Here is a 27,385-nt window from a genome sequence, read left to right on the forward strand (position 1 = left end):
ATTTTGTAGTTTGATTGGCTGCATATATATATAAACTATTAAACCCCCCCTAATGTGTAGAGGATCGATTTGTGAGATTATGAGATTATTGCAGAAATACAGTCCACTTATCATTATACAAATTGCTATCGAAGTATATAAATTAACGTAAATATAAATTCAAATAAATTAAATAAATATAAATCTCACAGGTCGGTTCCCACACACACTGTGTACTCACCAACTAGGGCAGTACACAGAGAGGTGTACTGTACACACTGTGTACTCACCAACTAGGGCAGTACACAGAGAGGTGTACTGTACACACTGTGTACTCACCAACTAGGGCAGTACACAGAGAGGTGTACTGTACACACTGTGTACTCACCAACTAGGGCAGTACACAGAGAGGTGTACTGTACACACTGTGTACTCACCAACTAGGGCAGTACACAGAGAGGTGTACTGTACACACTGTGTACTCACCAACTAGGGCAGTACACAGAGAGGTGTACTGTACACACTGTGTACTCACCAACTAGGGCAGTACACAGAGAGGTGTACTGTACACACTGTGTACTCACCAACTAGGGCAGTACACAGAGAGGTGTACTGTACACACTGTGTACTCACCAACTAGGGCAGTACACAGAGAGGTGTACTGTACACACTGTGTACTCACCAACTAGGGCAGTACACAGAGAGGTGTACTGTACACACTGTGTACTCACCAACTAGGGCAGTACACAGAGAGGTGTACTGTACACACTGTGTACTCACCAACTAGGGCAGTACACAGAGAGGTGTACTGTACACACTGTGTACTCACCAACTAGGGCAGTACACAGTGTGTCAATAAGGGTCATCACAAGCCTCTTGATCACATGTGGTGTGAGAGGAAGTTCATTTGGTATATATTTGTTTATATTTTATATCGTGACTCTGGTCTTGGTCTTCAGTTATATAAATACCTTTGAGTCCTGCATTAATTACATTATGATGATAATATATAACTTTCTTATAATAAGCTTTCCTAGTTACTGTTGTGTTTTGTGGCAGGTTTATTCCACATGTAATGTGAGGATTTTGGTAAAAAATTTTGAAAGACTTGATGCGTAATTACCCAATTAGATCCGTGCTGGTAAAGATGGGCTAATGCTTGTTAATCCATCAGCTGCGCCTCTTATTAGTTAAACACTTTGAACTTTACTGGAAACAGATGACGATCTAACTTTCCTGGACCACTGCTTGGTGGGCCCAGCCACTTGGGTTAGACGGTAGAGCGACGGTCTCGCTTCATGCAGGTCAGTGTTCAATCCCCGACCGTCCACCAAGTGGTTGGGCACTATTCCATCCCGCCGTCCCATCCCCCCAGTCCTTATCCTGAACCCTTCCCAGTGTTATATAGTCGTTGTGGATTGGCGCTTTCCCCTGATAACTCTCTGCCCTTCTTCTTTGTTTACGTGATGGTGATGGGACACAGAACCCCAGGATGGTGATGGGGCACAGAACCCCAGGATGGTGATGGGACACAGAACCCCAGGATGGTGATGGGGCACAGAACCCCAGGATGGTGACGAGGCACAGAACCCCAGGATGGTGATGGGACACAGAACCCCAGGATGGTGATGGAGACACAGAACCCCAGGATGGTGATGGGGCACAGAACCCCCAGGATGGTGATGGGACACAGAACCCCAGGATGGTGATGGGGCACAGAACCCCAGGATGGTGATGGGACACAGAACCCCAGGATGGTGATGGGGCACAGAATCCCAGGATGGTGACGGGGCACAGAACCCCAGGATGGTGATGGGACACAGAACCCCAGGATGGTGATGGGGCACAGAACCCCAGGATGGTGACGGGGCACAGAACCCCAGGATGGTGATGGGACACAGAACCCCAGGATGGTGATGGAGACACAGAACCCCAGGATTGTGATGGAGACACAGAACCCCAGGATGGTGATGGGGCACAGAACCCCAGGATGGTGATGGGACACAGAACCCCAGGATGGTGATTTAGACACAGAACCCCAGGATGGTGATGGAGGCACAGAACCCCAGGATGGTGATGGAGGCACAGAACCCCAGGATGGTGATGGGGCACAGAACCCCAGAATGGTGATGGGACACAGAACCCCAGGATGGTGATAGAGGCACAGAACCCCAAGATAGTGATGGAGACACAGAACCCCAGGATGGTGATGGAGGCACAGAACCCCAAGATGGTGATGGAGACACAGAACCCCAGGATGGTGATGGGACACAGAACCCCTGGATGGTGATGGAGACACAGAACCCCAGGATGGTGATGGAGTCACAGAACCCCAGGATGGTGATGGGACACAGAACCCCAGGATGGTGATGGAGACACAGAACCCCAGGATGGTGATGGAGACACAGAACCCCAGGATGGTGATGGAGACACAGAACCCCAGAATGGTGATGGAGACACAGAACCCCAGGATGGTGATGGAGACACAGAACCCCAAGATGGTGATGGAGACACAGAACCCCAGGATGGTGATGGAGACACAGAACCCCAGGATGGTGATGGAGACACAGAACCCCAGGATGGTGATGGAGACACAGAACCCCAGGATGGTGATGGAGACACAGAACCCCAGGATGGTGATGGAGACACAGAACCCCAGAATGGTGATGGAGACACAGAACCCCAGGATGGTGATGGAGACACAGAACCCCAGGATGGTGATGGAGACACAGAACCCCAGGATGGTGATGGAGACACAGAACCCCAGGATGGTGATGGAGACACAGAACCCCAGGATGGTGATGGGGCACAGAACCCCAGGATGGTGATGGGGCACAGAACCCCAGGATGGTGATGGAAACACAGAACCCCAGGATGGTGATGGGGCACAGAACCCCAGGATGGTGATGGAGACACAGAACCCCAGGATGGTGATGGGGCACAGAACCCCAGAATGGTGATGGGACACAGAACCCCAGGATGGTGATGGAGGCACAGAACCCCAAGATGGTGATGGAGACACAGAACCCCAGGATGGTGATGGAGACACAGAACCCCAGGATGGTGATGGAGGCACAGAACCCCAAGATGGTGATGGAGACACAGAACCCCAGGATGGTGATGGAGACACAGAACCCCAGGATGGTGATGGAGACACAGAACCCCAGGATGGTGATGGAGACACAGAACCCCAGGATGGTGATGGAGACACAGAACCCCAGGATGGTGATGGAGACACAGAACCCCAGGATGGTGATGGAGACACAGAACCCCAGGATGGTGATGGGGCACAGAACCCCAGGATGGTGATGGGGCACAGAACCCCAGGATGGTGATGGAAACACAGAACCCCAGGATGGTGATGGGGCACAGAACCCCAGGATGGTTATGGAGACACAGAACCCCAGGATGGTGATGGAGACACAGAACCCCAGGATGAAGATAGAGCTTATCAAATGTTGCACAGACATGCTAGATCTGCCTGTTGACTGTGTAAACAGTGGTTGTTTATTGTAAAATGGTTTATTAGTTTATGGCATTTATTTGCAAATTGTTTGTTGACTATATTAACACATTAGAAGTATGTACTTGTACAGGGTGCTAAATAGGTAATACAAAATTCAGTATAAATTTATGTGTATGGAAAATGTTTTGAACTAAATTTATGCAGTTTTATATTGTTATTAAATTCCGCACGTGCAAATGTTGAGATGTTCTCCACTTAGGAGCTATCCATATGTGTTCTTGTTTCATTAAATTCACATAAAGACAAAAAGTAAGTTATGTGAAGCTGCCAGTATTGGAGAATTAACTACACACGGGAATGTTCTGTCATGGCAATTAATGTTTTGTAATTTATAAAGAGGCATATTGCATTTTATCTTTATGCAGGTGTAGTATTGATGTTGAGGGCCAGACATGCAACATTACTGGTAATGCTCGTCATTAACGTTAATATGAGCCTGCATGTACCATCTTATGTGACGCCCATCACCTACCTCCTCTTGGTATGCCACCGAGCAGTGTTTCTTGTCTGGGAAAGTGGGTCACTTCCACTCCCACCAACCTATTGGGCAGCAGTCAAGATAACAAGGTTACAATGATTACAACTCTTTACATACATACATACATACATACATACATACATACATACATACATACATTCATGATGTACACATACATGAATGGATAACTTTGATTCAAGATTTCTCATCACATTATTTTCTGTCGTTGACTATGCTACATATAATATCTTTCGTTGTTTCTTGAATTTTAAGTAAATTTGATATTCTAAGCAGATCCTACATCTTTGTAACATTTTTAATTGTTTTAGTTCAAATAATTGTTGCCAACTCATATGTGCAATTGCTAAACTAGAAACTGTTTAAAATATGTATCTGTATAGGAGTTCCAAATGCTAATATTGTCAGTGGCCCTCACATTTAAATATCTGAAGCAGTGCCACTTACACTTGAATGTAATGAGTGTTGTAGTAAGTGCAATATCCACAAAACATATGTGTAATATAGAATTACTTATTTAATTGATGTTAATAGGTAGTGAATAGTGTGGTCAGCTGACATGGGAGAGCTCTCTGGAGTTGTAATCTTTCCGTGGTGCAGCGGTGACCTGTGTGAAAGTGTCCCTATTACCGCACATTTTATTTTTCTTCAAGAAGCAGTAAACTATTAGCCAAGATGAATGACCCAGCGAGCAGGATAACCAAGACTGGTGTTGGCTCAACATTGAATCAACTTCATCAATGTTGAATCGTTGATGACGTTGATGACGGGGAGCCGGTCGGCCGAGCTGACAGCACGCTGGATTTGTGATCCTGTGGTCCTCGGTTCGATCCCAGGCGCCGGCGAGAAACAATGGGCAGAGTTTCTTTCACCCTATGCCCCTGTTACCTAGCAGTAAAATAGGTACCTGGGTGTTAGTCAGCTGTCACGGGCTGCTTCCTGGGGGTGGAGGTCTGGTCGAGGACTGGGCCGCGGGGACACTAAAAAGTCCCGAAATCATCTGAAGATAACCTGACATAGCCAGACCTTGAGTGGGGTTGGCAACAGTTTAATAACTATACGAGTCTCGCCCATAGATGAGTCAGTGTTGAGGATGAGTACAGCATGAGGATGGGTTATTACTCAGCTCTAACGTGGTGCTCACGTTAAACATTAAATATTTACACTTTTACATGTGTACTACATATATCATTTATTTGAAACGATTCGCTAAATAAACCAATAATTGCTTGCAAAGGAATTTTTTATCACAAATCATTTGCTAATGACAACATTGATGCTGATTAGCACATATGTGTATACACAGACACCTCCCTCCTGTGTGCACACACACACACACACACACACACACACACACACACACACACACACACACACACACACACACACAGAGGGGCTCACATCTTAGTAGATAGCTCGGAGGGTCGAGATCCTAATAGCCTGGGTTCGATTCCCGGCGGAGGCGGAAACGAATGGGCAAAGTTTTTACCATTACTATATCTTGGGTTGCTTAAATCCTGGGCTCAGGATAAGTCCTTATCCTGACCCCTTCCAAGTGCTATATAGTCGTAAGGGCTTGTCGCTTTCCGCTGATAGTTCTTCCCTTCCTTCTTCACTACAAGTATCTATCCACATTATTGGGAAATTACATACAACAATATCATAAGATGAGCCGAGTGCTGACCTCCACGGGTCGACTAGTTGTGTGAACAGTTCAACATCAAGAGCAAAAACAGAATCTGTTGGTGCAGTATCTACTACCTTACCAAGATGCTTACTATTTTAACCAATATTACGCATTAATCTTTTCCAGATAAAAGGAGTAAAAATCAACTTAGAAGTATCTTTATGTGGGACATGTGTGAATAAGGAGTCCACATCCACACAAGCCAGTACAGATTGATTACATTTAATAGCAACAATATTTATATTTGTGTAAACATTTGTTAACATGAAGGTATTTCTTACCATTCTGGTCTGCGTCTTGGGCACTGTACATCCTCAGCTATTAAGGACTACTAGTTGACTTTTCTCTACCACTCTGATACAGTCATTAAGGAAGCAGGTGAGTTCCAATGGCCAAATAATCTCTTATGCGGTATGTAACAAGAGCCAAGACGCTGGTAACATATAGTAAGTGTCCAGGTCTTTAACATCTAACTTTCCTTGAACATAAGTATATAATCCTTCCATAATACTGGACTGCTTCTGTTGTTCGCGTAGTTCATCACAAATGGTGCCCGATGGTTCTTGTGGGAAACGCTGTGTGTATTAGTGGCTTTAGGCGTAGTATGTACTGGCACTATCCAGAAATCCAACATTCTGATTGTAACGCAATTTGAATGTATTTACTTCTACTTGAATAAACATTTATTTATTTATTTATTGTTATGTTGGGTAACAGCTGGTGGATACCGCAGCTGGACATCTCCGGTTGTTATTGGATAAATTTAATGATCAGCAACTTATTGTTACTTTTGATAGATGGTGCTACAGCCTCTCTCCGGCTCGACGCCTTCTTTTGATAATTCATCATTCTTGACATGCGTGATGGATAGGAATTCTTCACCAGCCGTGATGCTTGTGTGTCCCTCGTTCCAACCTTCATGTGCTAGCGTGGATGCCTTACAAGTTTAATATAAACTTTCAGTATTTTGATGATTGGTAAGAGGATATTAAGCTGAAGGGTTGTTAAGGCCATAACAACGCTAATACACTGACCACCAAGTATACTCTAGTCCTCCAACCCGTCCACTTAAAAATACCGTCGTTTTCCGCTCGTATGCGCACTATGTCCAAAAATGGACGTAATTTATAATGAAATCGGCTCACGAAAGTGATGTACTGTCCCGTTTTCTGTTTGAGTCCTACGGCTTACTCGGTAAGGTTATGAGAGGAAACTTTCAATTATCGGTTTAAAGACATTTTGAAACTTAAGGAGACTTTCCTGCACTCCTAACCTACCAGACGACCCTTTACTTACCGTTTTGGAAAAAAATATCCCAAATTTATTTTCGAATTTTTGTATTTTCAAATTTCCTCCATTTTCGACCATATGGGTAAACAGCCAAGTTGAGACGTAATTTGCCAGAGGAGCGGGCGAGTCGTGAGCACTGTCAAGGACTAAAGTATTGTTCAGTGTACACACACCGAGAATGGAGAAGACCTCTCGGAATATACTAACCTCAGCTGCCACTAACAAACAAATCAGTTGAAGTATAAATTTGAACTTATCAATTTAAAGCAGCAAAGAAAAGAAATCCAATTGATGACGGCGTTTAATTCCCAACCGTCCAAATGGTTAGTCACCATTCCTTTCCCCCGTCCCATCCCAAATCCTTATCATAATCCCTTCCCAGTGTTATACAGTCGACATGGCTTGGCGCTTTCCACTGATAGTTCCCTTCCCTTCAGGCACGATATGAATAATTATGAAAAAGGCGCATATATAACAAGGTGCATATATAACAAGGAGCATATATAACAAGGAGCATATATAACAAGGCGCATATATAACAAGGAGCATATATAACAAGGAGCATATATAACAAGGAGCATATATAACAAGGCGCATATATAACAAGGAGCATATATAACAAGGAGCATATATAACAAGGAGCATATATAACAAGGAGCATATATAACAAGGAGCATATATAACAAGGAGCATATATAACAAGGAGCATATATAACAAGGAGCATATATAACAAGGCGCATATATAACAAGGAGCATATATAACAAGGAGCATATATAACAAGGAGCATATATAACAAGGAGCATATATAACAAGGAGCATATATAACAAGGAGCATATATAACAAGGAGCATATATAACAAGGAGCATATATAACAAGGAGCATATATAACAAGGGACATATATAACAAGGCACATATATAACAAGGAGCATATATAACAAGGCGCATATATAACAAGGGGCATATATAACAAGGCACATATATAACAAGGAGCATATATAACAAGGAGCATATATAACAAGGAGCATATATAACAAGGCACATATATAACAAGGAGCATATATAACAAGGCGCATATATAACAAGGAGCATATATAACAAGGAGCATATATAACAAGGCACATATATAACAAGGAGCATATATAACAAGGCGCATATATAACAAGGGGCATATATAACAAGGCACATATATAACAAGGAGCATATATAACAAGGGGCATATATAACAAGGCACATATATAACAAGGAGCATATATAACAAGGAGCATATATAACAAGGGGCATATATAACAAGGCACATATATAACAAGGAGCATATATAACAAGGCGCATATATAACAAGGAGCATATATAACAAGGCGCATATATAACAAGGAGCATATATAACAAGGCGCATATATAACAAGGGGCATATATAACAAGGCACATATATAACAAGGAGCATATATAACAAGGAGCATATATAACAAGGCGCATATATAACAAGGGGCATATATAACAAGGCACATATATAACAAGGAGCATATATAACAAGGAGCATATATAACAAGGAGCATATATAACAAGGAGCATATATAACAAGGCGCATATATAACAAGGCGCATATATAACAAGGAGCATATATAACAAGGAGCATATATAACAAGGTGCATATATAACAAGGAGCATATATAACAAGGAGCATATATAACAAGGAGCATATATAACAAGGAGCATATATAACAAGGAGCATATATAACAAGGAGCATATATAACAAGGGGCATATATAACAAGGAGCATATATAACAAGGAGCATATATAACAAGGTGCATATATAACAAGGAGCATATATAACAAGGAGCATATATAACAAGGCGCATATATAACAAGGCGCATATATAACAAGGAGCATATATAACAAGGAGCATATATAACAAGGCACATATATAAAAAGGAGCATATATAACAAGGAGCATATATAACAAGGCGCATATATAACAAGGCGCATATATAACAAGGCGCATATATAACAAGGAGCATATATAACAAGGCTCATATATAACAAGGAGCATATATAACAAGGAGCATATATAACAATTAACTGCCTAACAAAGCCAGATAACACTTGTGTGGACAAGACAGTACACAATCATGGGGGGGGCTAACATCAGTACAATGACAACATCACAATATTGCTATTTAACCAACACTCAAAAATAATTCAGAAATAATATTTTGCAATCACAAACTCACGACATAAATAGTATTGTTTCGTAGCAACTTTGAGAGTTGCACAGTGTGTTGCAAGGCTCCTGTCTCATAATACTCTCCTTCACATATAATGTGTTTTCCAATAGACATTACAAAAAGAACTTGACATCAGAGAGAAAATCAGTTCTGAGTTGTTAAAACCTTTTACATCACATATAAAACTTGAAAAGTAGTAACGATAAAACAACAGGCAAATGGTGTTTATCTCTATATTTTATATTTCTATATTTGCACATCGAATAGTCAGCTATAAAATGAATGTTTGTATTCAGTGAAATGGAAAACTCTCAGCAGATTCCTACTGATTTCCAGTAAATATTGTTTTTAATATGCAATATTTTTATGTGAATTCTATGTACGCAAAAATATGAATTAGGACAATGGAATTCACAAAATATGAAGACTTTTTTTAAAAGCCGTTTACTGAACAAAACTGATTCAAAACTAATTTTAGCATATATTTATTAATTTAAAAGTCAAGAAAAAAAAAAAAAAAAAAAATATATATATATATATATATATATATATATATATATATATATATATATATATATATATATATATATATATATATATATATATATATATATATTGTGACGATAATCTCTTTCAAGAGAGATTGAGCCTGCTCTTCCCTCCAAACTACGTCTCAGAAACAACTAATATAGAAGATATATCCAACAAGTACAACAACAAGTTTTGCCCCAGAGCAAAACGTATCCAACACCGGGACACCTGCTCCACCTCCGCCACTCAAACCGGCAAACTGCTTGTCGCTGATTGGCTGGCGCCCGTCGCACCTGCTCCTCCACCCGCCACACGAGCTGATGTCTGAGCCACCACGACCTGAGGAGGGCAGAATATATCGTGCTTTCCACAAGTTAACACGTCTCATTTGTAGACTAAGCCTTGGCTTACGTGTACTAAGGGAGGTGGCAGCTTGAAGCCAATATTCCTGCACTAATATATTTACTATTACTCACTTGTATTAACGTAAGTTTTCATTTGCCAGTGATTATTCTTATTATTTAGTTTGATTGATTTATGTTACAATTTTTATGTCCAATTTTATTCATGTTTTGCTTTTCTAACGTAATTAAAATTTCATTGTTAAATTTACTTGTGTTTTGTGTGTCTTCCAATTACCTTACCACAGACGAAAGTTCCAGCTTTTTTCCTTTTTTTTCTTTTGTGTGACGAGGCCATACCCCTAGCTTTTGAAACAGCCGAACACCAACGCGTTACCGTCACAATATATATATATGTATATATATATATGTTCTTGTGACACTTTTTATTGCTCAGAAACGATGTCATCCTGTTCTCTGAAATGTTATTAACAACTTATTCAACACGACAATGACAACATTTCGGAAAGTTATCGGCGACCCGTTTTCTGGTTCTTATATAAATTACGCAACAGGTCCTGTGGCCTCTGGAGGAGCAGTATGGAGTATTTAACACACTGTTATCCACAGGAGACCTTTGGCCTGGAGATAACCTGTGTCATATGGTGGTGTGTAAAGTTGTATGGTGCTCTACCCTCTAGCTTCCCTGCCATACCATTATTATTATGGTAGCTCTACCGTGGGTGGTAATGAACGTCCTTGTTGTTGTACTGGGACCATGACTTTTGTCTGCACACGAGGAGACAGTCACAGTGGAAATGGACATTCACAGTTCTTTGAAGAGGAATTACACCGATGGAACGAGTACTTTGCTTGCTACATTAAATACATAAGGGTATGTATCAACTACTAAATATACATCTATGTTTAGCAATCTGCTCCCTGAGATTGAGTCTAAGCAATTGACCTTATACCATTTATACCATATTTATTATTTTTATCTTTCTAGGTTCCTTCTAGGTTTTATATGGTTGATGTTTACTCTAAATTACGTATGTCCCAAGTTCCTCTAATTTTATTTTACGTTTCAAGGTTGTTCTGCTCTATATTGTCAGTGCCGCCAAGGTCTCCTATTATTCATAGTTACTAATGCACGTTTAACACCTCATCAAGGTTTGTATAAATAATTATTTCCCTAGAAAAATATTATGACCAAACCCCACAGCAGAAGATGAAGAAACGACGACGTTTCGGTCGGTGTTGGACCATTATCATGTCGTGTGTGTCCACGACGACCGACACGTTGTTGTCTCTTCATCTTCTGATGTGTAGTTTGGTCATCATATCTTCAGCCCCGTTATTGTGACCCATCGTCTTGCTGGAAACCTGTCACTAACAAGGCAGTTCCGAGGTATTTTCTCAGAGATGTTGTCAAGCATATCAAATGTCATCCCGCAAGCACCTGTGTGTGTTTTTCTCTTAATTAAACTCATTTAGCATTAGAATTTTCTCATTTTGATTGTCAGAGATGAAGTCAGCTGATGAATAGATGATCCCTCTGTCGGACAGAGGTCTCTGAGAACACAGAGAGAGAGATCATGCTATGAATAATTGATCATAAAGGTTAAGCAACACAATCTTTATATTCAACTTTGCTTTAACAATTTTGTTTCGAATAACATTTGAACCCAAATGACAAAAATCCAAAATGCCACAATGTTTTCATGTTATTTTAAGATTGGTTTAATTCGAAACAGATTTGTTAAATTTGGTTGGGAGAAGATTTACAGGGATGACCTGGCACCAGGCTGCTGGCTGGTGTTATGGCCCTGGACCAGGCTGCTGGCTGGTGTTATGGCCCTGGACCAGGCTGCTGGCTGGTGTTATGGCCCTGGACCAGGCTGCTGGCTGGTGTTATGGCCCTGGACCAGGCTGCTGGCTGGTGTTATGGCCCTGGACCAGGCTGCTGGCTGGTGTTATGGCCCTGGACCAGGCTGCTGGCGGGTGTTATTGCCCTGGACCAGGCTGCTGGCTGGTGTTATGGCCCTGGACCAGGCTGCTGGCGGGTGTTATGGCCCTGGACCAGGCTGCTGGCTGGTGTTATGGCCCTGGACCAGGCTGCTGGCTGGTGTTATGGCCCTGGACCAGGCTGCTGGCGGGTGTTATGGCCCTGGACCAGGCTGCTGGCTGGTGTTATGGCCCTGGACCAGGCTGCTGGCGGGTGTTATGGCCCTGGACCAGGCTGCTGGCTGGTGTTATGGCCCTGGACCAGGCTGCTGGCTGGTGTTATGGCCCTGGACCAGGCTGCTGGCTGGTGTTATGGCCCTGGACCAGGCTGCTGGCTGGTGTTATGGCCCTGGACCAGGCTGCTGGCTGGTGTTATGGCCCTGGACCAGGCTGCTGGCTGGTGTTATGGCCCTGGACCAGGCTGCTGGCGGGTGTTATGGCCCTGGACCAGGCTGCTGGCGGGTGTTATGGCCCTGGACCAGGCTGCTGGCGGGTGTTATGGCCCTGGACCAGGCTGCTGGCGGGTGTTATGGCCCTGGACCAGGCTGCTGGCTGGTGTTATGGCCCTGGACCAGGCTGCTGGCTGGTGTTATGGCCCTGGACCAGGCTGCTGGCGGGTGTTATGGCCCTGGACCAGGCTGCTGGCTGGTGTTATGGCTCTGGACCAGGCTGCTGGCGGGTGTTATGGCCCTGGACCAGGCTGCTGGCTGGTGTTATGGCCCTGGACCAGGCTGCTGGCTGGTGTTATGGCCCTGGACCAGGCTGCTGGCTGGTGTTATGGCCCTGGACCAGGCTGGTGGCTGGTGTTATGGCCCTGGACCAGGCTGGTGGCTGGTGTTATGGCCCTGGACCAGGCTGCTGGCTGGTGTTATGGCCCTGGACCAGGCTGCTGGCTGGTGTTATGGCCCTGGACCAGGCTGCTGGCTGGTGTTATGGCCCTGGACCAGGCTGCTGGCTGGTGTTATGGCCCTGGACCAGGCTGCTGGCTGGTGTTATGGCCCTGGACCAGGCTGCTGGCTGGTGTTATGGCCCTGGACCAGGCTGCTGGCTGGTGTTATGGCCCTGGACCAGGCTGCTGGCTGGTGTTATGGCCCTGGACCAGGCTGCTGGCTGGTGTTATGGCCCTGGACCAGGCTGCTGGCTGGTGTTATGGCCCTGGACCAGGCTGCTGGCTGGTGTTATGGCCCTGGACCAGGCTGCTGGCTGGTGTTATGGCCCTGGACCAGGCTTAACTATGGACTAGTTTATATGGAGAGGTTTACACGTGTAATGTTTGGCAGGGTCCTCGAATTTTAGGTCCTTCGTTTTCTTTGGTGGTCTCTTCGTTTTCTTTAGTGGTCACTTCGTTGTCTTTGTCGCGTGTCCAACAACTTGAAACAATGACATTTTAATTCAGTCTGTAGACGGCTTCAGTGGCAGCTAATTTGCAAACTTTAAATTTGATATTCCGAATTAACTTTCTCAATCTCTCAAGGAATTCATGTTTTTTTATTATTTCTTCCTAATAAAAACGGCTTTAATCTTTTTATGAAGTTATTAACAGATTTGGTGGTCCTAAAATTCCGTATTTCTGGCAGGTTTCTGTTTTTATTGTCGATCTCTAGATTGTAAAGTTTACTTCTCCGAGTAATAGCTGCACTCTATACTCTGTCACCGTGCTCTACTCTATCCACAGAGCCGGCCAGGGTACTGCTCTACTCTCTCTTCAGAGCCGGCCAGGGTACTGCTCTACTCTATCCTCAGAGCCGGCCAGGGTACTGCTCTACTCTATCCACAGAGCCGGCCAGGGTACTGCTCTACTCTATCCTCAGAGCCGGCCAGGGTACTGCTCTACTCTATTCTCAGAGCCGGCTAGGGTACTGCTCTACTCTTTCCACAGAGCCGGCCAGGGTACTGCTCTACTGTATCCACAGAGCCGGCTAGGGTACTGCTCTACTCTATCCACAGAGCCTGCCAGGGTACTGCTCTACTCTATCCACAGAGCCGGCCAGGGTACTGCTCTACTCTATCCACAGAGCCGGCCAGGGTACTGCTCTACTCTATCCACAGAGCCGGCCAGGGTACTGCTCTACTCTATCCACAGAGCCGGCCAGGGTACTGCTCTGGGCCGACCAGGTCATTTGGTCTCATTAATGCTCCTAGGGGGGGTTGACAAGGTCTCTAATAATAATGCACTCATCAGTAAACAATACACATGGCTGTATCCTCACACACACACACGTATAATACAGTCAGATACATCAGTATAGATACAAAACAGTATTCATCTGACAATATGGGATATTAAATACTGATCACTACTCACCACCTTTGCACCATAATTGCAGAGAACACCAATTGGCTCAGCCTGAAAAACATTATTGGGCTTCGCAACAACAAGTGCAGAGTGTTGTGAATATTAATGTGGGTCTCGGGCGGCAGGTGTTTGTCAGTCAACTGTGATGGTCCTGTTAAACAACCAATTGGCACCTAGCAATAATATATAACGACATACGAGGTAGTTAAACTTAACTCTTAGCTACGATTTCTGGAAACAAAAAACTGATAGAAGGGGCCATAGGGATGAAAGAAGGGGCCATAGGGATGAAAGAAGGGGCCATTGGGATGAAATAGGGGCTATAGAGCCATAGAGATGAAAGAAGGGTCATAAAGCCATAGATCATCTCACGCAAAGAGTATATAATCCTATGTTAAACACGATAATATTGTATTTGAAAATGTAAGGAGTACCTTGCGAAACACTTCTAGGCGTCAAACTATAATAAAATGTAAAAAATAACTTTGGAGAGTTAATTTTTCAATTTTCCTCGACAGAGAAATTCCCTCTTCTTATGTTAAGAAAACATAATATCGAGAAGATTCGTGTAACAATCATTAATCTTAACCTTTCGGTTACATTCAACAACATATGTTGCTACCAAAATATATCTATATATAATGTCGTATTTAGTAGCCAGAATGAACTTCTCGGCCTACTTTGCAAGGCCCGATTTGCCTAATAGGCCGAGTAATTTTAATTATTTTCAATAAATTGTTTCCTATTAGTATATTTGAATTATTATTAATATATTATATTAAGAACATAAATTATTTACTTAGTTTTGATTAGGTTAGGTTATGATAAGTTAGGTAAGGTTACATAGGGTTGGTTAAGTTCGGTCATATATCTTTGTTAGTTTTAACTTAAATTAAAAAAAATAACTCATACATAATGAAATGGATAGCTTTATCATTACATAAGAAAAAACATTGAAAAAATATATAAATTCAAGAAAACTTGGCTTATTAGGCAAATCGGGTCTTGCATAGTAGGCCAAGTACTGCATTCTGGCTACTAGGTACAACATTATATATATATATATATATATATATATATATATATATATATATATATATATATATATATATATATATATATATATATATATATGCAAGGCCCAATTTGCCTAATAAGCCAAGTTTTCATGAATTAATTGTTTTTCGACTACCTAACCTAACCTAACCTAACTTTTTCGGCTACCTAACCCAACCTAACCTATAAAGATAGGTTAGGTTAGGTTAGGTAGGGTTGGTTAGGTTCGATCATATATCTACGTTAATTTTAACTCCAATAAAATAAAATTGATCTCATACATAATGAAATGGGTAGCTTTATCATTTCATAAGAAAAAAATAGAGAAAATATATTAATTCAGGAAAACTTGGCTTATTAGGCAAATCGGGCCTTGCATAGTAGGCTGAGAAGTGCGTTCTGGCTACTAGGTACGACATATATATATATATATATATATATATATATATATATATATATATATATATATATATATATATATATATATATATATATATATGTATATACACACGACACACTTGCCATCACAAATATATTGGAGTTTAACATTGCCATCACGAAGGCAACTCTCGTCTCAGTCTGCATATTCTGAAAAAAGGAGAATCAGAAAACCTTTTCACAAAGTTCCATGAATTCTTTTCCAAAGGAACACAAACACACATTGTAGGAGGAAGACAGAGGCAGAGCTGGTGACTTCCTACGACCGCCTTAACTCTGCTCCATGTTTACAAATGTCCCCCAGTAACGGAAGGCTTCCATGAACACACCTGCAGGCCTTACTCAGGTGCTGTCTGGCTCAACATGTACCTAATATATAATGGTACTGACCGGCTCACCTTATACCTAATACATGATAATAGTCATGAATAAAGTATACAGACTTGATAATGGTACAGGACGGACCGAAACGTCCTTTCTTCAATTTCTAGTGTGTGGTTTGGTCAAATTATATATATGAGAATGCGGCTTTTGCCAATTTATGTTCAACACTGTTGAAACTTAGAGAAAAAAAAGTCTTGTTATAAGTCCTTATAACTGCTAACATTTTATATTTATATGGTTATTATTACCTAATAAAAAACCATGAACCTCGTTATTATACTCAAGTAACTAATAGAATGATTATGGACCAAGTGCCGGCATCACTCACAAACTTAGTTTGAAAAATTATTAAGTTTGAGACAATTTACAATGCAGACTTCACAGTTTACAATAAAATATTTTTGTTTTACCTTTGAATCCTTTCAGAGAAAATATAAGATTATGAATAGATTCTTGAATCCAAATTTCAGGACTTGAAATGATAAAATCAGAATTTAATTATGAAATTCTGTGTATAAAAGGAAATATTTGGATATTTCTGAGTTTATCTGGAGTTTTGATTTAAAGTATATTGTAGGAGGAAGTCCACCTAGGTTAGGTTCATAATGTTAAAGAGCCGATGCTCATTTGTCAATAATGCAAATAATATCCATATTCGTTGCACTTATACCAATGTGACCTCATTGTCTGTTTTGTAAATAAAGCCACGTGGACGGGACTGGCGCCTAACTCCCGGTCCCGCCTTACCATACCCAGATGTAACATCTGATTTCATATTTCAAATTCATTAAAAATAATGAAATATTTTTCAAATATATCTTTTTAAATTGCGCATAAAAGATAAGACCATTTGTGCTCCTGAAGGGAAGAGTACCATGTAGCCAGTTCCTGCTGGTGATGAATACTCATTATCCCAGTGATGAGTACTGGCGAGAGTACCTTTCTCAAGGGTCTTCCAATCAGAGGCCACAGAGGACGTGGGACCCCAAGCTGCCGCTGTGGATCATAACACCATAATTAAACAATCACTACTGCAACTGTAATTTCAAACAAAGCACTTTAATTGGAACACTATTTTCCGTAAAATTCAGCTAATGGTCATAATTTTTCCTGTGAATTGTTAAATAAGTTCACCTTCTGATAATGTCCAACTTTTGTAGTTAATTTTAGGCCTTGTGCAGAGCGTTGCACAGACATTAGACACGACTCATTTGTAACTCTCAATTGATAAACCCCAAAAAAGTTGCTTCAAAAGATTTAATCTTTTTCCCTAATCAACATTATTGTAGTTGTTTTTTTGTTATGTTGTATGAATACAAAAATACCAATACCTACATCATGCCTGCATACCTGATGCTAATTTTATTAATGAGACTGACTGCTTATATATATATATATATATATATATATGTGTGTGTGTGTGTGTGTGTGTGTGTGAAAAATATATCATATATTATATATGTGTGTGTGTCAGTATGGTGTACAGTGTGTGTCAGTATGGTGTACAGTGTCTGTCAGTATGGTGTACAGTGTGTGTCAGTATGTTGTACAGTGTGTGTCAGTATGTTGTACAGTGTGTCAGTATGGTGTACAGTGTGTGTCAGTATGTTGTACAGTGTGTGTCAGTATGTTGTACAGTGTTTGTCAGTATGGTGTACAGTGTGCGTCAGTATGGTGTACAGTGTGTGTCAGTATGGTGTACAGTGTGCGTCAGTATGTTGTACAGTGTGTGTCAGTATGGTGTACAGTGTGTGTCAGTATGGTGTACAGTGTGTGTCAGTATGGTGTACAGTGTGTGTCTGTATGGTGTACAGTGTGTGTGTCAGTATGGTTTACAGTGTGTGTCAGTATGGTGTACAGTGTGTGTCAGTATGGTGTACAGTGTGTGTCAGTATGGTGTACAGTGCGTGTGTCAGTATGGTGTACAGTGTGCGTCAGTATGTTGTACAGTGTGTGTCAGTATGGTGTACAGTGTGTGTCAGTATGGTGTACAGTGTGTGTCAGTATGTTGTACAGTGTGTGTCAGTATGGTGTACAGTGTGTGTCAGTATGGTGTACAGTGTGTGTCAGTATGGTGTACAGTGTGTGTCAGTATGGTGTACAGTGTGTGTCAGTATGGTGTACAGTGTGTGTGTCAGTATGGTGTACAGTGTGTGTCTGTATGGTGTACAGTGTGCGTCAGTATGGTGTACAGTGTGTGTGTCAGTGTGGTGTACAGTGTGTGTCAGTATGGTGTACAGTGTGTGTCAGTATGGTGTACAGTGTGTGTCAGTATGGTGTACAGTGTGTGTCAGTATGGTGTACAGTGTGTGTCAGTATGGTGTACAGTGTGTGTCAGTATGGTATACAGTGTGTGTCAGTATACCTGGACATCAAGTATAACTGACAGTATACCTGGACATCATGTATAACTAACAGTATACCTGGACATCAAGTATAACTGACATTATACCTGGACATCAAGTATAACTAACAGTATACCTGGACATCAAGTATAACTAACAGTATACCTGGACATCAAGTATAACTGACAGTATACCCGGACATCAAGTATAACTAACAGTATACCTGGACATCAAGTATAACTGACAGTATACCTGGACATCATGTATAACTAACAGTATACCTGGACATCAAGTATAACTGACATTATACCTGGACATCAAGTATAACTAACAGTATACCTGGACATCAAGTATAACTAACAGTATACCTGGACATCAAGTATAACTGACAGTATACCGTCGTACCATTAGAACTGACAGTTCACCTTGAACATCATATAATTAGCTAAAAATAAGCCAATCGACTAAGGCAATAATTCATAATTAATATCAATAGTACAGTTCGGTTCAATGATAATTCCGTTAATCTTCATTAACTGTCAATGGGTTATGTTAATGATACGACTCGTGTTGTTATTGTTCTTATATCTAATTAAGAAAGGCGGATCATAACAAGTAAACAAACCAGATTAATTTCAATCACTTGGGGTCATTGGAGACTTGAACTCAGGCCTCAGAGGTACAAAAATGTTGCCCTTCCGACTAGGCAAAGAATGAGAGATAATGTGGAAAATGGAACTTTGAATAGCTGGGCTCAGACAAATTTCTTCAAGGGTTAACTTCTGATCCTTCAATGTTTAACTTCAGATCCTTCAAGGTTTGTGGGAACCGACCTGTGAGATTTATATTTATTTAATTTATATGAATATATATAGAATTTATATTTACATTAATTTATATACTTCGATAGCAATTTGTATAATAAGTGGACTGTATTTCTGCAATAATCTCACAAATCGATCCTCTACACATTAGGAGGGGGCTTATATTAAATGAATTTATATATATGCAGCCAATCAAACTACAGTATTAACTACACACATTATTAAACATTGAAGAGGTTCCTTATCTTATAGTACAGCAGGCCTTAGTCCAAACAGGTATAACTAGGATGTAGACACCAAATTATCCTCTTTGAGGTAGCTTCCATCACCCAGTAACTGGTGCACAAAGTCTTGCTTCCTCGTCTTGACCTGTCAAAAGGGCGCTAGCTGTAATGCCAGAATCCTATATATGACAGGTATATCATAGAAAATACTGTACATGGAACAATGAAGACCTGGCTTAATTACCTTTAGTTTGAGGCTACCACGTGCTCTAACCGGGACACCCTATATAATGACATTAATGGCCATAAATGAAAGATACATGGGTTTCGGAAAGAACACTTACTTGAATTTGTTGACAGCGTGTGATAATGGTACACCTTTGGTTTCCATAACACTACGTCCAAGTAAAATTAACAGGAGCCGAATTTGCTCCCGTGCCTCTGGTCTCAGTATAAACAATGGCTGCCCCTCCTTCCTCACTCTGACGCCTAGCTTACATTGTCCAGATGTCAATAAGTGATAGAAGGGTCACATTTACTCTACTTTAATATTGATAATTAAGTTAATTTATATGAGATGTTTTATGATGGTAAAGTCCAAAGACTAATGTATTTAAGAATAATTCCCAGCAGAATAGCTGGTGAATTTATAATGGTATGTGGTGATGATATCCCGTTTTCTTTAGACGGTAATTCCACTACAAGTTACGTTTTCTATGGGTAACTTGTTGGTAATACAGCAGCAATTATTATCTGTCTGTATGATATATTAAATGGTGTCGGATTTTCCGACATAATTCCCCAGGGGCTGCTCACGGGTCGAAGTCCTATTTAGAACAGACGAACACCGATACTCCTCCTTCGAATTAATAAATTAATTTGATGTTAGTAGTTAGTAATCACACATTTGTGCGTCTGTTCGTACAGGACGGATGTCCCGTACTAGAGTTGCAGGGGTTAGAAGTCTAATGCGATTTCATTTCCCTGTCAGCTCTTGAAAGGCTAATATTCAAGCCTAATTACTTATTATTTAACCCAGAAGACTGAATGTGATCAAGTACTACAGTCAAGTATGATTCAGGGACTGCAGTGAGATCAGTGACATTAGATATAACTTGAAGTTCGTTCAGGTAACTGGTCACTGATATATAAACACTGAGGCCCATGGAATACATCTTGATTAAATAATAAATGTATCAAATCAGTCATCAGATTTATTGGGGTTTTAATTTAGTTAATTGATTCAGAAGATTGAATAGCTCATCATTAAAGTAAAGTCTGGTTCTGAGACTGCAGTGGGTTCAGTGACATTGGTCGCAGTGACTTGTAGCTGTTTTAGGCTACTGTTCACTGATTTGCCACTGAGGCCTCATGAACTCATCTTCAGCTTTAAATGATGATACTAACATCAACCTCTGTTACTATAGTCAGCTGTAATCTCCTTAGTATAATGCTACTGGAGAAATATAATCAGCTGACAAATTTAGATTTCTATTGGTATTGTTTATCTGCAGTCATAGGTCTCCTCAGGCTTGATACTGGGTCTGAGAGTAATTTACCTCCTGCAGAGTTTAACATGGTTATGCCCTGATATTTTGTAGGGCTACCGATGAATCGATGGCAATAGTCTGTCCCAACAAGGAGACCGAAATTGGTGAGGTGATCAGACTTAATATTATCTGCCAATTTCATTCCTCTATTTCTCAGGAATTTGGCTGTTGTTCTCAGACCTTGAACCTGTAGGTCTACTGGTATTTTGTCCACCACAATGGCTTGTACTCGACAGACGTACCTGCCTAAACGTACTGATGGTTGTACCACCTGGTAGACTTGAGGTCCTGCATCTGTTACAAACCCTGAGATATTGAATGACATCTGGGCTACAGGCTTTAATTGTAGTTCATCTGCCAGCCTTTTAGTGACATATGTTCTTTGGGATCCTTGGTCAAACAACCCACGGGTATGGACCTTGGCCCTCTTATTCAGGATGGTAATTTGGGCAGTAGGCAAAGTCGTATTACCTTTAGACTTTGCCGATTGGACACTCTTTGTTGCACCTTGCAGTACTGTACTGTGGTGGGAATGCTATCTTTCACCTTGGGTCTTGAATACGTTAATTTCGTATATTTACACAGTGCTGCATGGTGCCTACCTCTTCTACACCTGTTACAGGTGTTGAATTGGGTATCACAATAGTCTATGTTGTGTGACTTGAGACACCTTGCACATCTCCCTAATTCCTGGAGTCGCTCCATACGAGAGTCTTTGGTTGGATAATTAGCACAACGGTATGTTGAATGTTTCTTTTTGCAGAACATACATGTCCCCCAGCCTACTGCACGTTTGGAAGTTACCGGTTTGGGTGAACTAGTAACAGTAGGCTTGGAGGTTGCTGCTGCATTGTCAGATTTTCTGCAACTTGATGTTAGAGTAATTGACTGATGTTTATTTGGGGTAGTTGTTTTACCCTTTAATTGACTCCTATTTTCTATTTCTGAAGGCTTGCATGAGGCTTTAACTTCCTCATTTGCTCGTCGTTTGTTTATGATGGAATGTAAACCTTCAGTGATGTCCTGTACTGTCAGGATGGTGTTATGTTGATGTGCATATAATTCATCTAATATATCGCTGGACAATTTTCGTTGAAGGACTACTTTGGTCATCCATTCACTAGTAGTTATATCAACCTTAAGACTGAATATTCTTAGTAGTGACTCAAACTCCATGCTGAAGGATTGTAATGAGTCAGCAGTCTGATCAGGTTAAGGTAAATCCAGCAATTGTAGTACTAGATGTATGACAGTTTTCTCATTGCCAGCATTATTCCTAGGAGGCTGGACTGGGAAATTAGTGCTGTCGCTATTTTCATTTACATTTTCTACTACTAGTTCAGCTTCACCTCTAGCTTGGAGGCATGTTAACTTAGTAGCCTCAGGTATTGGGTTTTCAGAATCCACAGAGACTGTGGATAAATTGTCTGAGAACTGCTTAATTTCTGGTGGTATAATATTAGGTGAAGCTTTATCCTTGTTGATTAAAGGATCTAATCTGGCTTGACATTTATTCTCAAAAAGATCCAGACCATCCACAACATTATCTACTTTATTTGATGTACTGACTAATTGTTCTGATTCAATTATCCTGTGTAAATGTTCCAACCTGGCTTGAGTTTCTTCTTCATATTGTGCTAGGTCAGACAGGAATGGTTCCACATCTTCAACTACTACGTCGTCGTGGACTTGATTTTGGTAAGATTTCCTATTTGCTTTCAATATATGCAATTGGGTTTGAATCTGTAACAGTGGTATTTTCAACCGACGATAATTAATTACAGGCTCATATAACAACTGTTCATATTGGTTGAGATCCCTTGTTAGTTGGCGTTTGCTTGCTATTAAAGCACGCTTTGCTTTCTGTGGGTTAGTCATGGTGACTTGTTAACTGGGCACCACTGGCTCATAAATTGTGAGCAAGTACTAATGGTAGCCTAGGGTTAAATTCTGAACTCACTAGGCAATAATCCTACCTCCACTAGAGGTTAGCACTTAAAATTAAAACACATTATATATATACAATCATACACACTAATGATTTGAGTGATAAACCAGTGTCACTGGAAGTACCTTTAGGTTAGCTCTTCTATATCACCCTAGGATGGTAGAGACACTAATTAATCACTCAAAGGTGTAATGATCATAAGTAAATTATTATATATACACAACTTAACTCGAGTTGATAAAAATTACACCCAAAATAGGGTCTGGACCATTCATTAATGGTGTTAGGTTGTTGAATATAGTACAACTGACTATGGCAATAATGGGACTAGGATGAACGATAATAGTTCAACTAGTCAATGGTAAATATCCTACCCTGTTGTGGGTTGGCAATTAGTAAATATTATACTGTGATCACTAGTGCAATATATATTAAATAATTCTCTATTTTGGAGAAATAATATACACAATTATTGATAATAGCCTCTTAATTAGCCTCTATGAAACTTCTAATACTATCTAGAAGTATTAAATATTATTAGTGACCTCGCGAAATAAAGTCCACAAAATTCGTAGATAATCTCTCGCGAAATTTAACACCACGAAATCCGTGAACAATCTCGCGACACAGTCACTAATTTGGCTGGCTTCTATATTAGCGCTGTCATTTCACAGAATAACACGCCACCAAATCTGTGGGTGTACATGAAACCGCTGACTAAGGCTTAACTGGGCTGAGCGGGGCTCGTGAGCTCCCTCGAGGCTACGCTGCCGTCTTTGACTGGCTTTGTTTAAATCACACTGCACTAGTTATTTAAAGAATCCACTGGTTAACTGGTTCATCCGGTACTAAGATGACCAAATGTGGGTTCAAAGGACCGAATAATCTGGTTCGAAGGACCAAATAATGTGGGAACCGACCTGTGAGATTTATATTTATTTAATTTATATGAATATATATAGAATTTATATTTACATTAATTTATATACTTCGATAGCAATTTGTATAATAAGTGGACTGTATTTCTGCAATAATCTCATAATCTCACAAATTGATCCTCTACACATTAGGGGGGGGGGTTATATTAAATGAATTTATATATATGCAGCCAATCAAACTACAGTATTAACTACACACATTATTAAACATTGAAGAGGTTCCTTATCTTATAGTACAGCAGGCCTTAGTCCAAACAGGTATAACTAGGATGTAGACATCAAATTATCCTCTTTGAGGTAGCTTCCATCACCCAGTAACTGGTGCACAAAGTCTTGCTTCCTCGTCTTGACCTGTCAAAAGGGCGCTAGCTGTAAAGCCAGAATCCTATATATGACAGGTATATCAGAGAAAATACTGTACATGGAACAATGAAGACCTGGCTTAATTACCTTTAGTTTGAGGCTACCACGTGCTCTAACCGGGTCACCCTATATAATGACATTAATGGCCATAAATGAAAGATACATGGGTTTCGGAAAGAACACTTAACTTGAATTTGTTGACAGCGTGTGATAATGGTACACCTTTAGTTTCCATAACACTACGTCCAAGTAAAATTAACAGGAGCCGAATTTGCTCCCGTGCCTCTGGTCTCAGTATAAACAATGGCTGCCCCTCCTTCCTCACTCTGACGCCTAGCTTACATTGTCCAGATGTCAATAAGTGATAGAAGGGTCACATTTACTCTACTTTAATATTGATAATTAAGTTAATTTATATGAGATGTTTTATGATGGTAAAGTACAAAGACTAATGTATTTAAGAATAATTCCCAGCAGAATAGCTGGTGAATTTATAATGGTATGTGGTGATGATATCCCGTTTTCTTTAGACGGTAATTCCACTACAAGTTACGTTTTCTATGGGTAACTTGTTGGTAATACAGCAGCAATTATTATCTGTCTGTATGATATATTAAATGGTGTCGGATTTTCCGACAAGGTTCAACTTCAGATCCTTGAGTGTTTAACTTCAGATCCTTCAAGGTTTATCTTCAGATATATAAAACCAACATTTGGAAAAGTCACCTTATCGGTAAAAGACGATCAAGATAAACTATTGCAATTGACGAAAGTTTAGTAGATTGAATTTAATGGAGAGAAATGGAAGCTCCTGAGTTTAGATAATGAAAATAGATATCGCGTAGACAATATTGAAATTTAGAAATGTGAATGTGAGAAAAAGATATCGAAGTCATGATTTATTGGGATCTTACGCCCTAATCTCGCTTCATAAATGTGCGGAATATGGTAAATAGGACACTGGGACATATTTGTAGAAGAGTTTGTAATACGATATCCAGACAGCAGTGTTATCTACACAGTGAAGCACGCCCCCTGCATCACAGTGTACATGTACTGTGCATAGACTCAGGAGCCTGTACATCGGTTGACAGTTGAGAGGCGGAACCAAAGAGCCAAAGCCCAACCCCCGCAAGCACAACTAGGTGAGTACACTGAGAACATTGTTTAGTCCATGTTTAGTGATCAACATGAGGCTCACAAGTCACTATACAAGACACTTTACATCTAAACGACCAGTACTACTTGCTTCTTGGTTAGTTAGCTATTTTGGTGATCTTAACAACTCTTCAGAGGTTGTTTGACCTTAAGCTCATTATCAATCCTACATATACACATGGAAATCCAACCTGTTCTGAGACAAGGCTCGTTGCGGCGGCCGACCCCAAAGACTTATTCATCTGTTTTAATATATTGTGAATTACTGATAAGTTTGTTTTTATGTATAAATGAATATTATTATTCATTAAAGATCAATGTGCAAGTTAGGCGTAGGTTAGATTACATGTTTAGATTCTGTTGACAATTTTGTGCATTTTAAGTTCGCTTGTGAAGCATGTGGAGTGTTGGGATTCGAACAGAGGTCGTCAACAAAGCACTGATCGAGAAAGGTTCGAATGTCATCAGCTGCGAGTCGAGAGTAAATCTTTTCCTTCATGAACAAGGGGTTTGAGGGCTGGATGAACGATCATTTGACCTTTACTGATGAGGACGGCCTGCAGTGAAAAAGTTAATTGCAGCAATAAGAGGATTAGAGTACCCAGGTGCAGGGTTCGAATCCCTGCATTGCTACCAAGTGATTTATTCCAACATAATACAATATTCTTCAAGCTTTATCTTAGACATGTTAGGCCTCATTTAGACTCTGCAGCTCAGTGTTGGTCTTAGTACTAGAGACTTGACATAAAGACCTAGAGACTTGACATAAAGACCTAGAGACTTGACATAAAGACCTAGAGACTTGACATAAAGACCCAGAGACTTGACATAAAGACCCAGAGACTTGACATAAAGACCTAGAGACTTGACATAAAGACCAAGAGACTTGAGATGAAGACCTAGAGACTTGACATAAAGACCTAGAGACTTGACATAAAGACCAAGAGACTTGACATAAAGACCTAGAGACTTGACATAAAGACCAAGAGACTTGACATAAAGACCTAGAGACTTGACATGAAGACCTAGAGACTTGACATAAAGACCTAGAGACTTGACATAAAGACCTAGAGACTTGACATAAAGACCAAGAGACTTGACATAAAGACCTAGAGACTTGACATAAAGACCTAGAGACTTGACATAAAGACCTAGAGACTTGACATGAAGACCTAGAGACTTGACATAAAGACCAAGAGACTTGACATAAAGACCCAGAGACTTGACATGAAGGCCTAGAGACTTGACATAAAGACCAAGAGACTTGACATAAAGACCCAGAGACTTGACATGAAGGCCTAGAGACTTGACATAAAGACCAAGAGACTTGACATGAAGGCCTAGAGACTTGACATAAAGACCAAGAGACTTGACATAAAGACCTAGAGACTTGACATAAAGACCTTGAGACTTGACATAAATAAACTTCATCACGTGCAGAAAACATGACCAAGTTAATTCCAAGAATTAAAAACTTTATTTATGAATGGAGATAAAATAAAGTTTTTTTTGCAGTCTCCAGGAAGACAGAACACCGCCTCAATGATATTTCGTGACACTACATATAAAATATAAACAAAAACGGTGTTTCGGTAAGTGCCGTGAGGACTTACGAAACACACTATTCAATTGTTTGTTCAAATAACCATTTTGTTTACCTAGAACATTACATATAAACACCAGAATAACATGATAACAAACTCACTATGTTATTAATTCACTTGACCTGGCCACCAGGCCAACACTGGACCTGGTCACCAGGGCCAACACTGGACC

At 40.6% G+C, this 27,385-nt stretch overlaps 1 protein-coding gene across 1 annotated transcript; it reads right to left on the reverse strand.

Moving 5' to 3' along the window:
• Positions 1 to 19,372: 19,372 nt before the first annotated feature.
• Positions 19,373 to 27,040, reverse strand: LOC138368768 (nephrocystin-3-like). The gene is made up of 3 exons (XM_069331478.1): positions 26,866 to 27,040; positions 26,425 to 26,571; positions 19,373 to 19,437 (listed from the first exon to the last, which is right to left on the reverse strand). The coding sequence occupies exons 1-3, from the start codon at positions 27,038 to 27,040 to the stop codon at positions 19,373 to 19,375; spliced, it is 387 nt and encodes a 128-aa protein (XP_069187579.1).
• Positions 27,041 to 27,385: the final 345 nt, after the last annotated feature.

The sequence above is a fragment of the Procambarus clarkii genome, chromosome 3, assembly GCF_040958095.1.
Source record: "Procambarus clarkii isolate CNS0578487 chromosome 3, FALCON_Pclarkii_2.0, whole genome shotgun sequence".
Lineage (NCBI taxonomy): Eukaryota > Metazoa > Arthropoda > Malacostraca > Decapoda > Cambaridae > Procambarus > Procambarus clarkii.

What these genes read in the sequence shown, in the direction of transcription:
- LOC138368768 (XM_069331478.1), bottom strand. Translation starts at nt 27,040, where the DNA reads ATGAAGTTTATTTATGTCAAGTCTCAAGGTCTTTATGTCAAGTCTCTA. An exon ending in TCTTTATGTCAAGTCTCTTG is followed by an intron (nt 26,572 to 26,865) that starts GTCTTTATGTCA and finishes TCAAGTCTCTAG; the next exon opens with GTCTTTATGTCAAGTCTCTT. An exon ending in TCTTTATGTCAAGTCTCTGG is followed by an intron (nt 19,438 to 26,424) that starts GTCTTTATGTCA and finishes TAAATCTCACAG; the next exon opens with GTCGGTTCCCACAAACCTTG.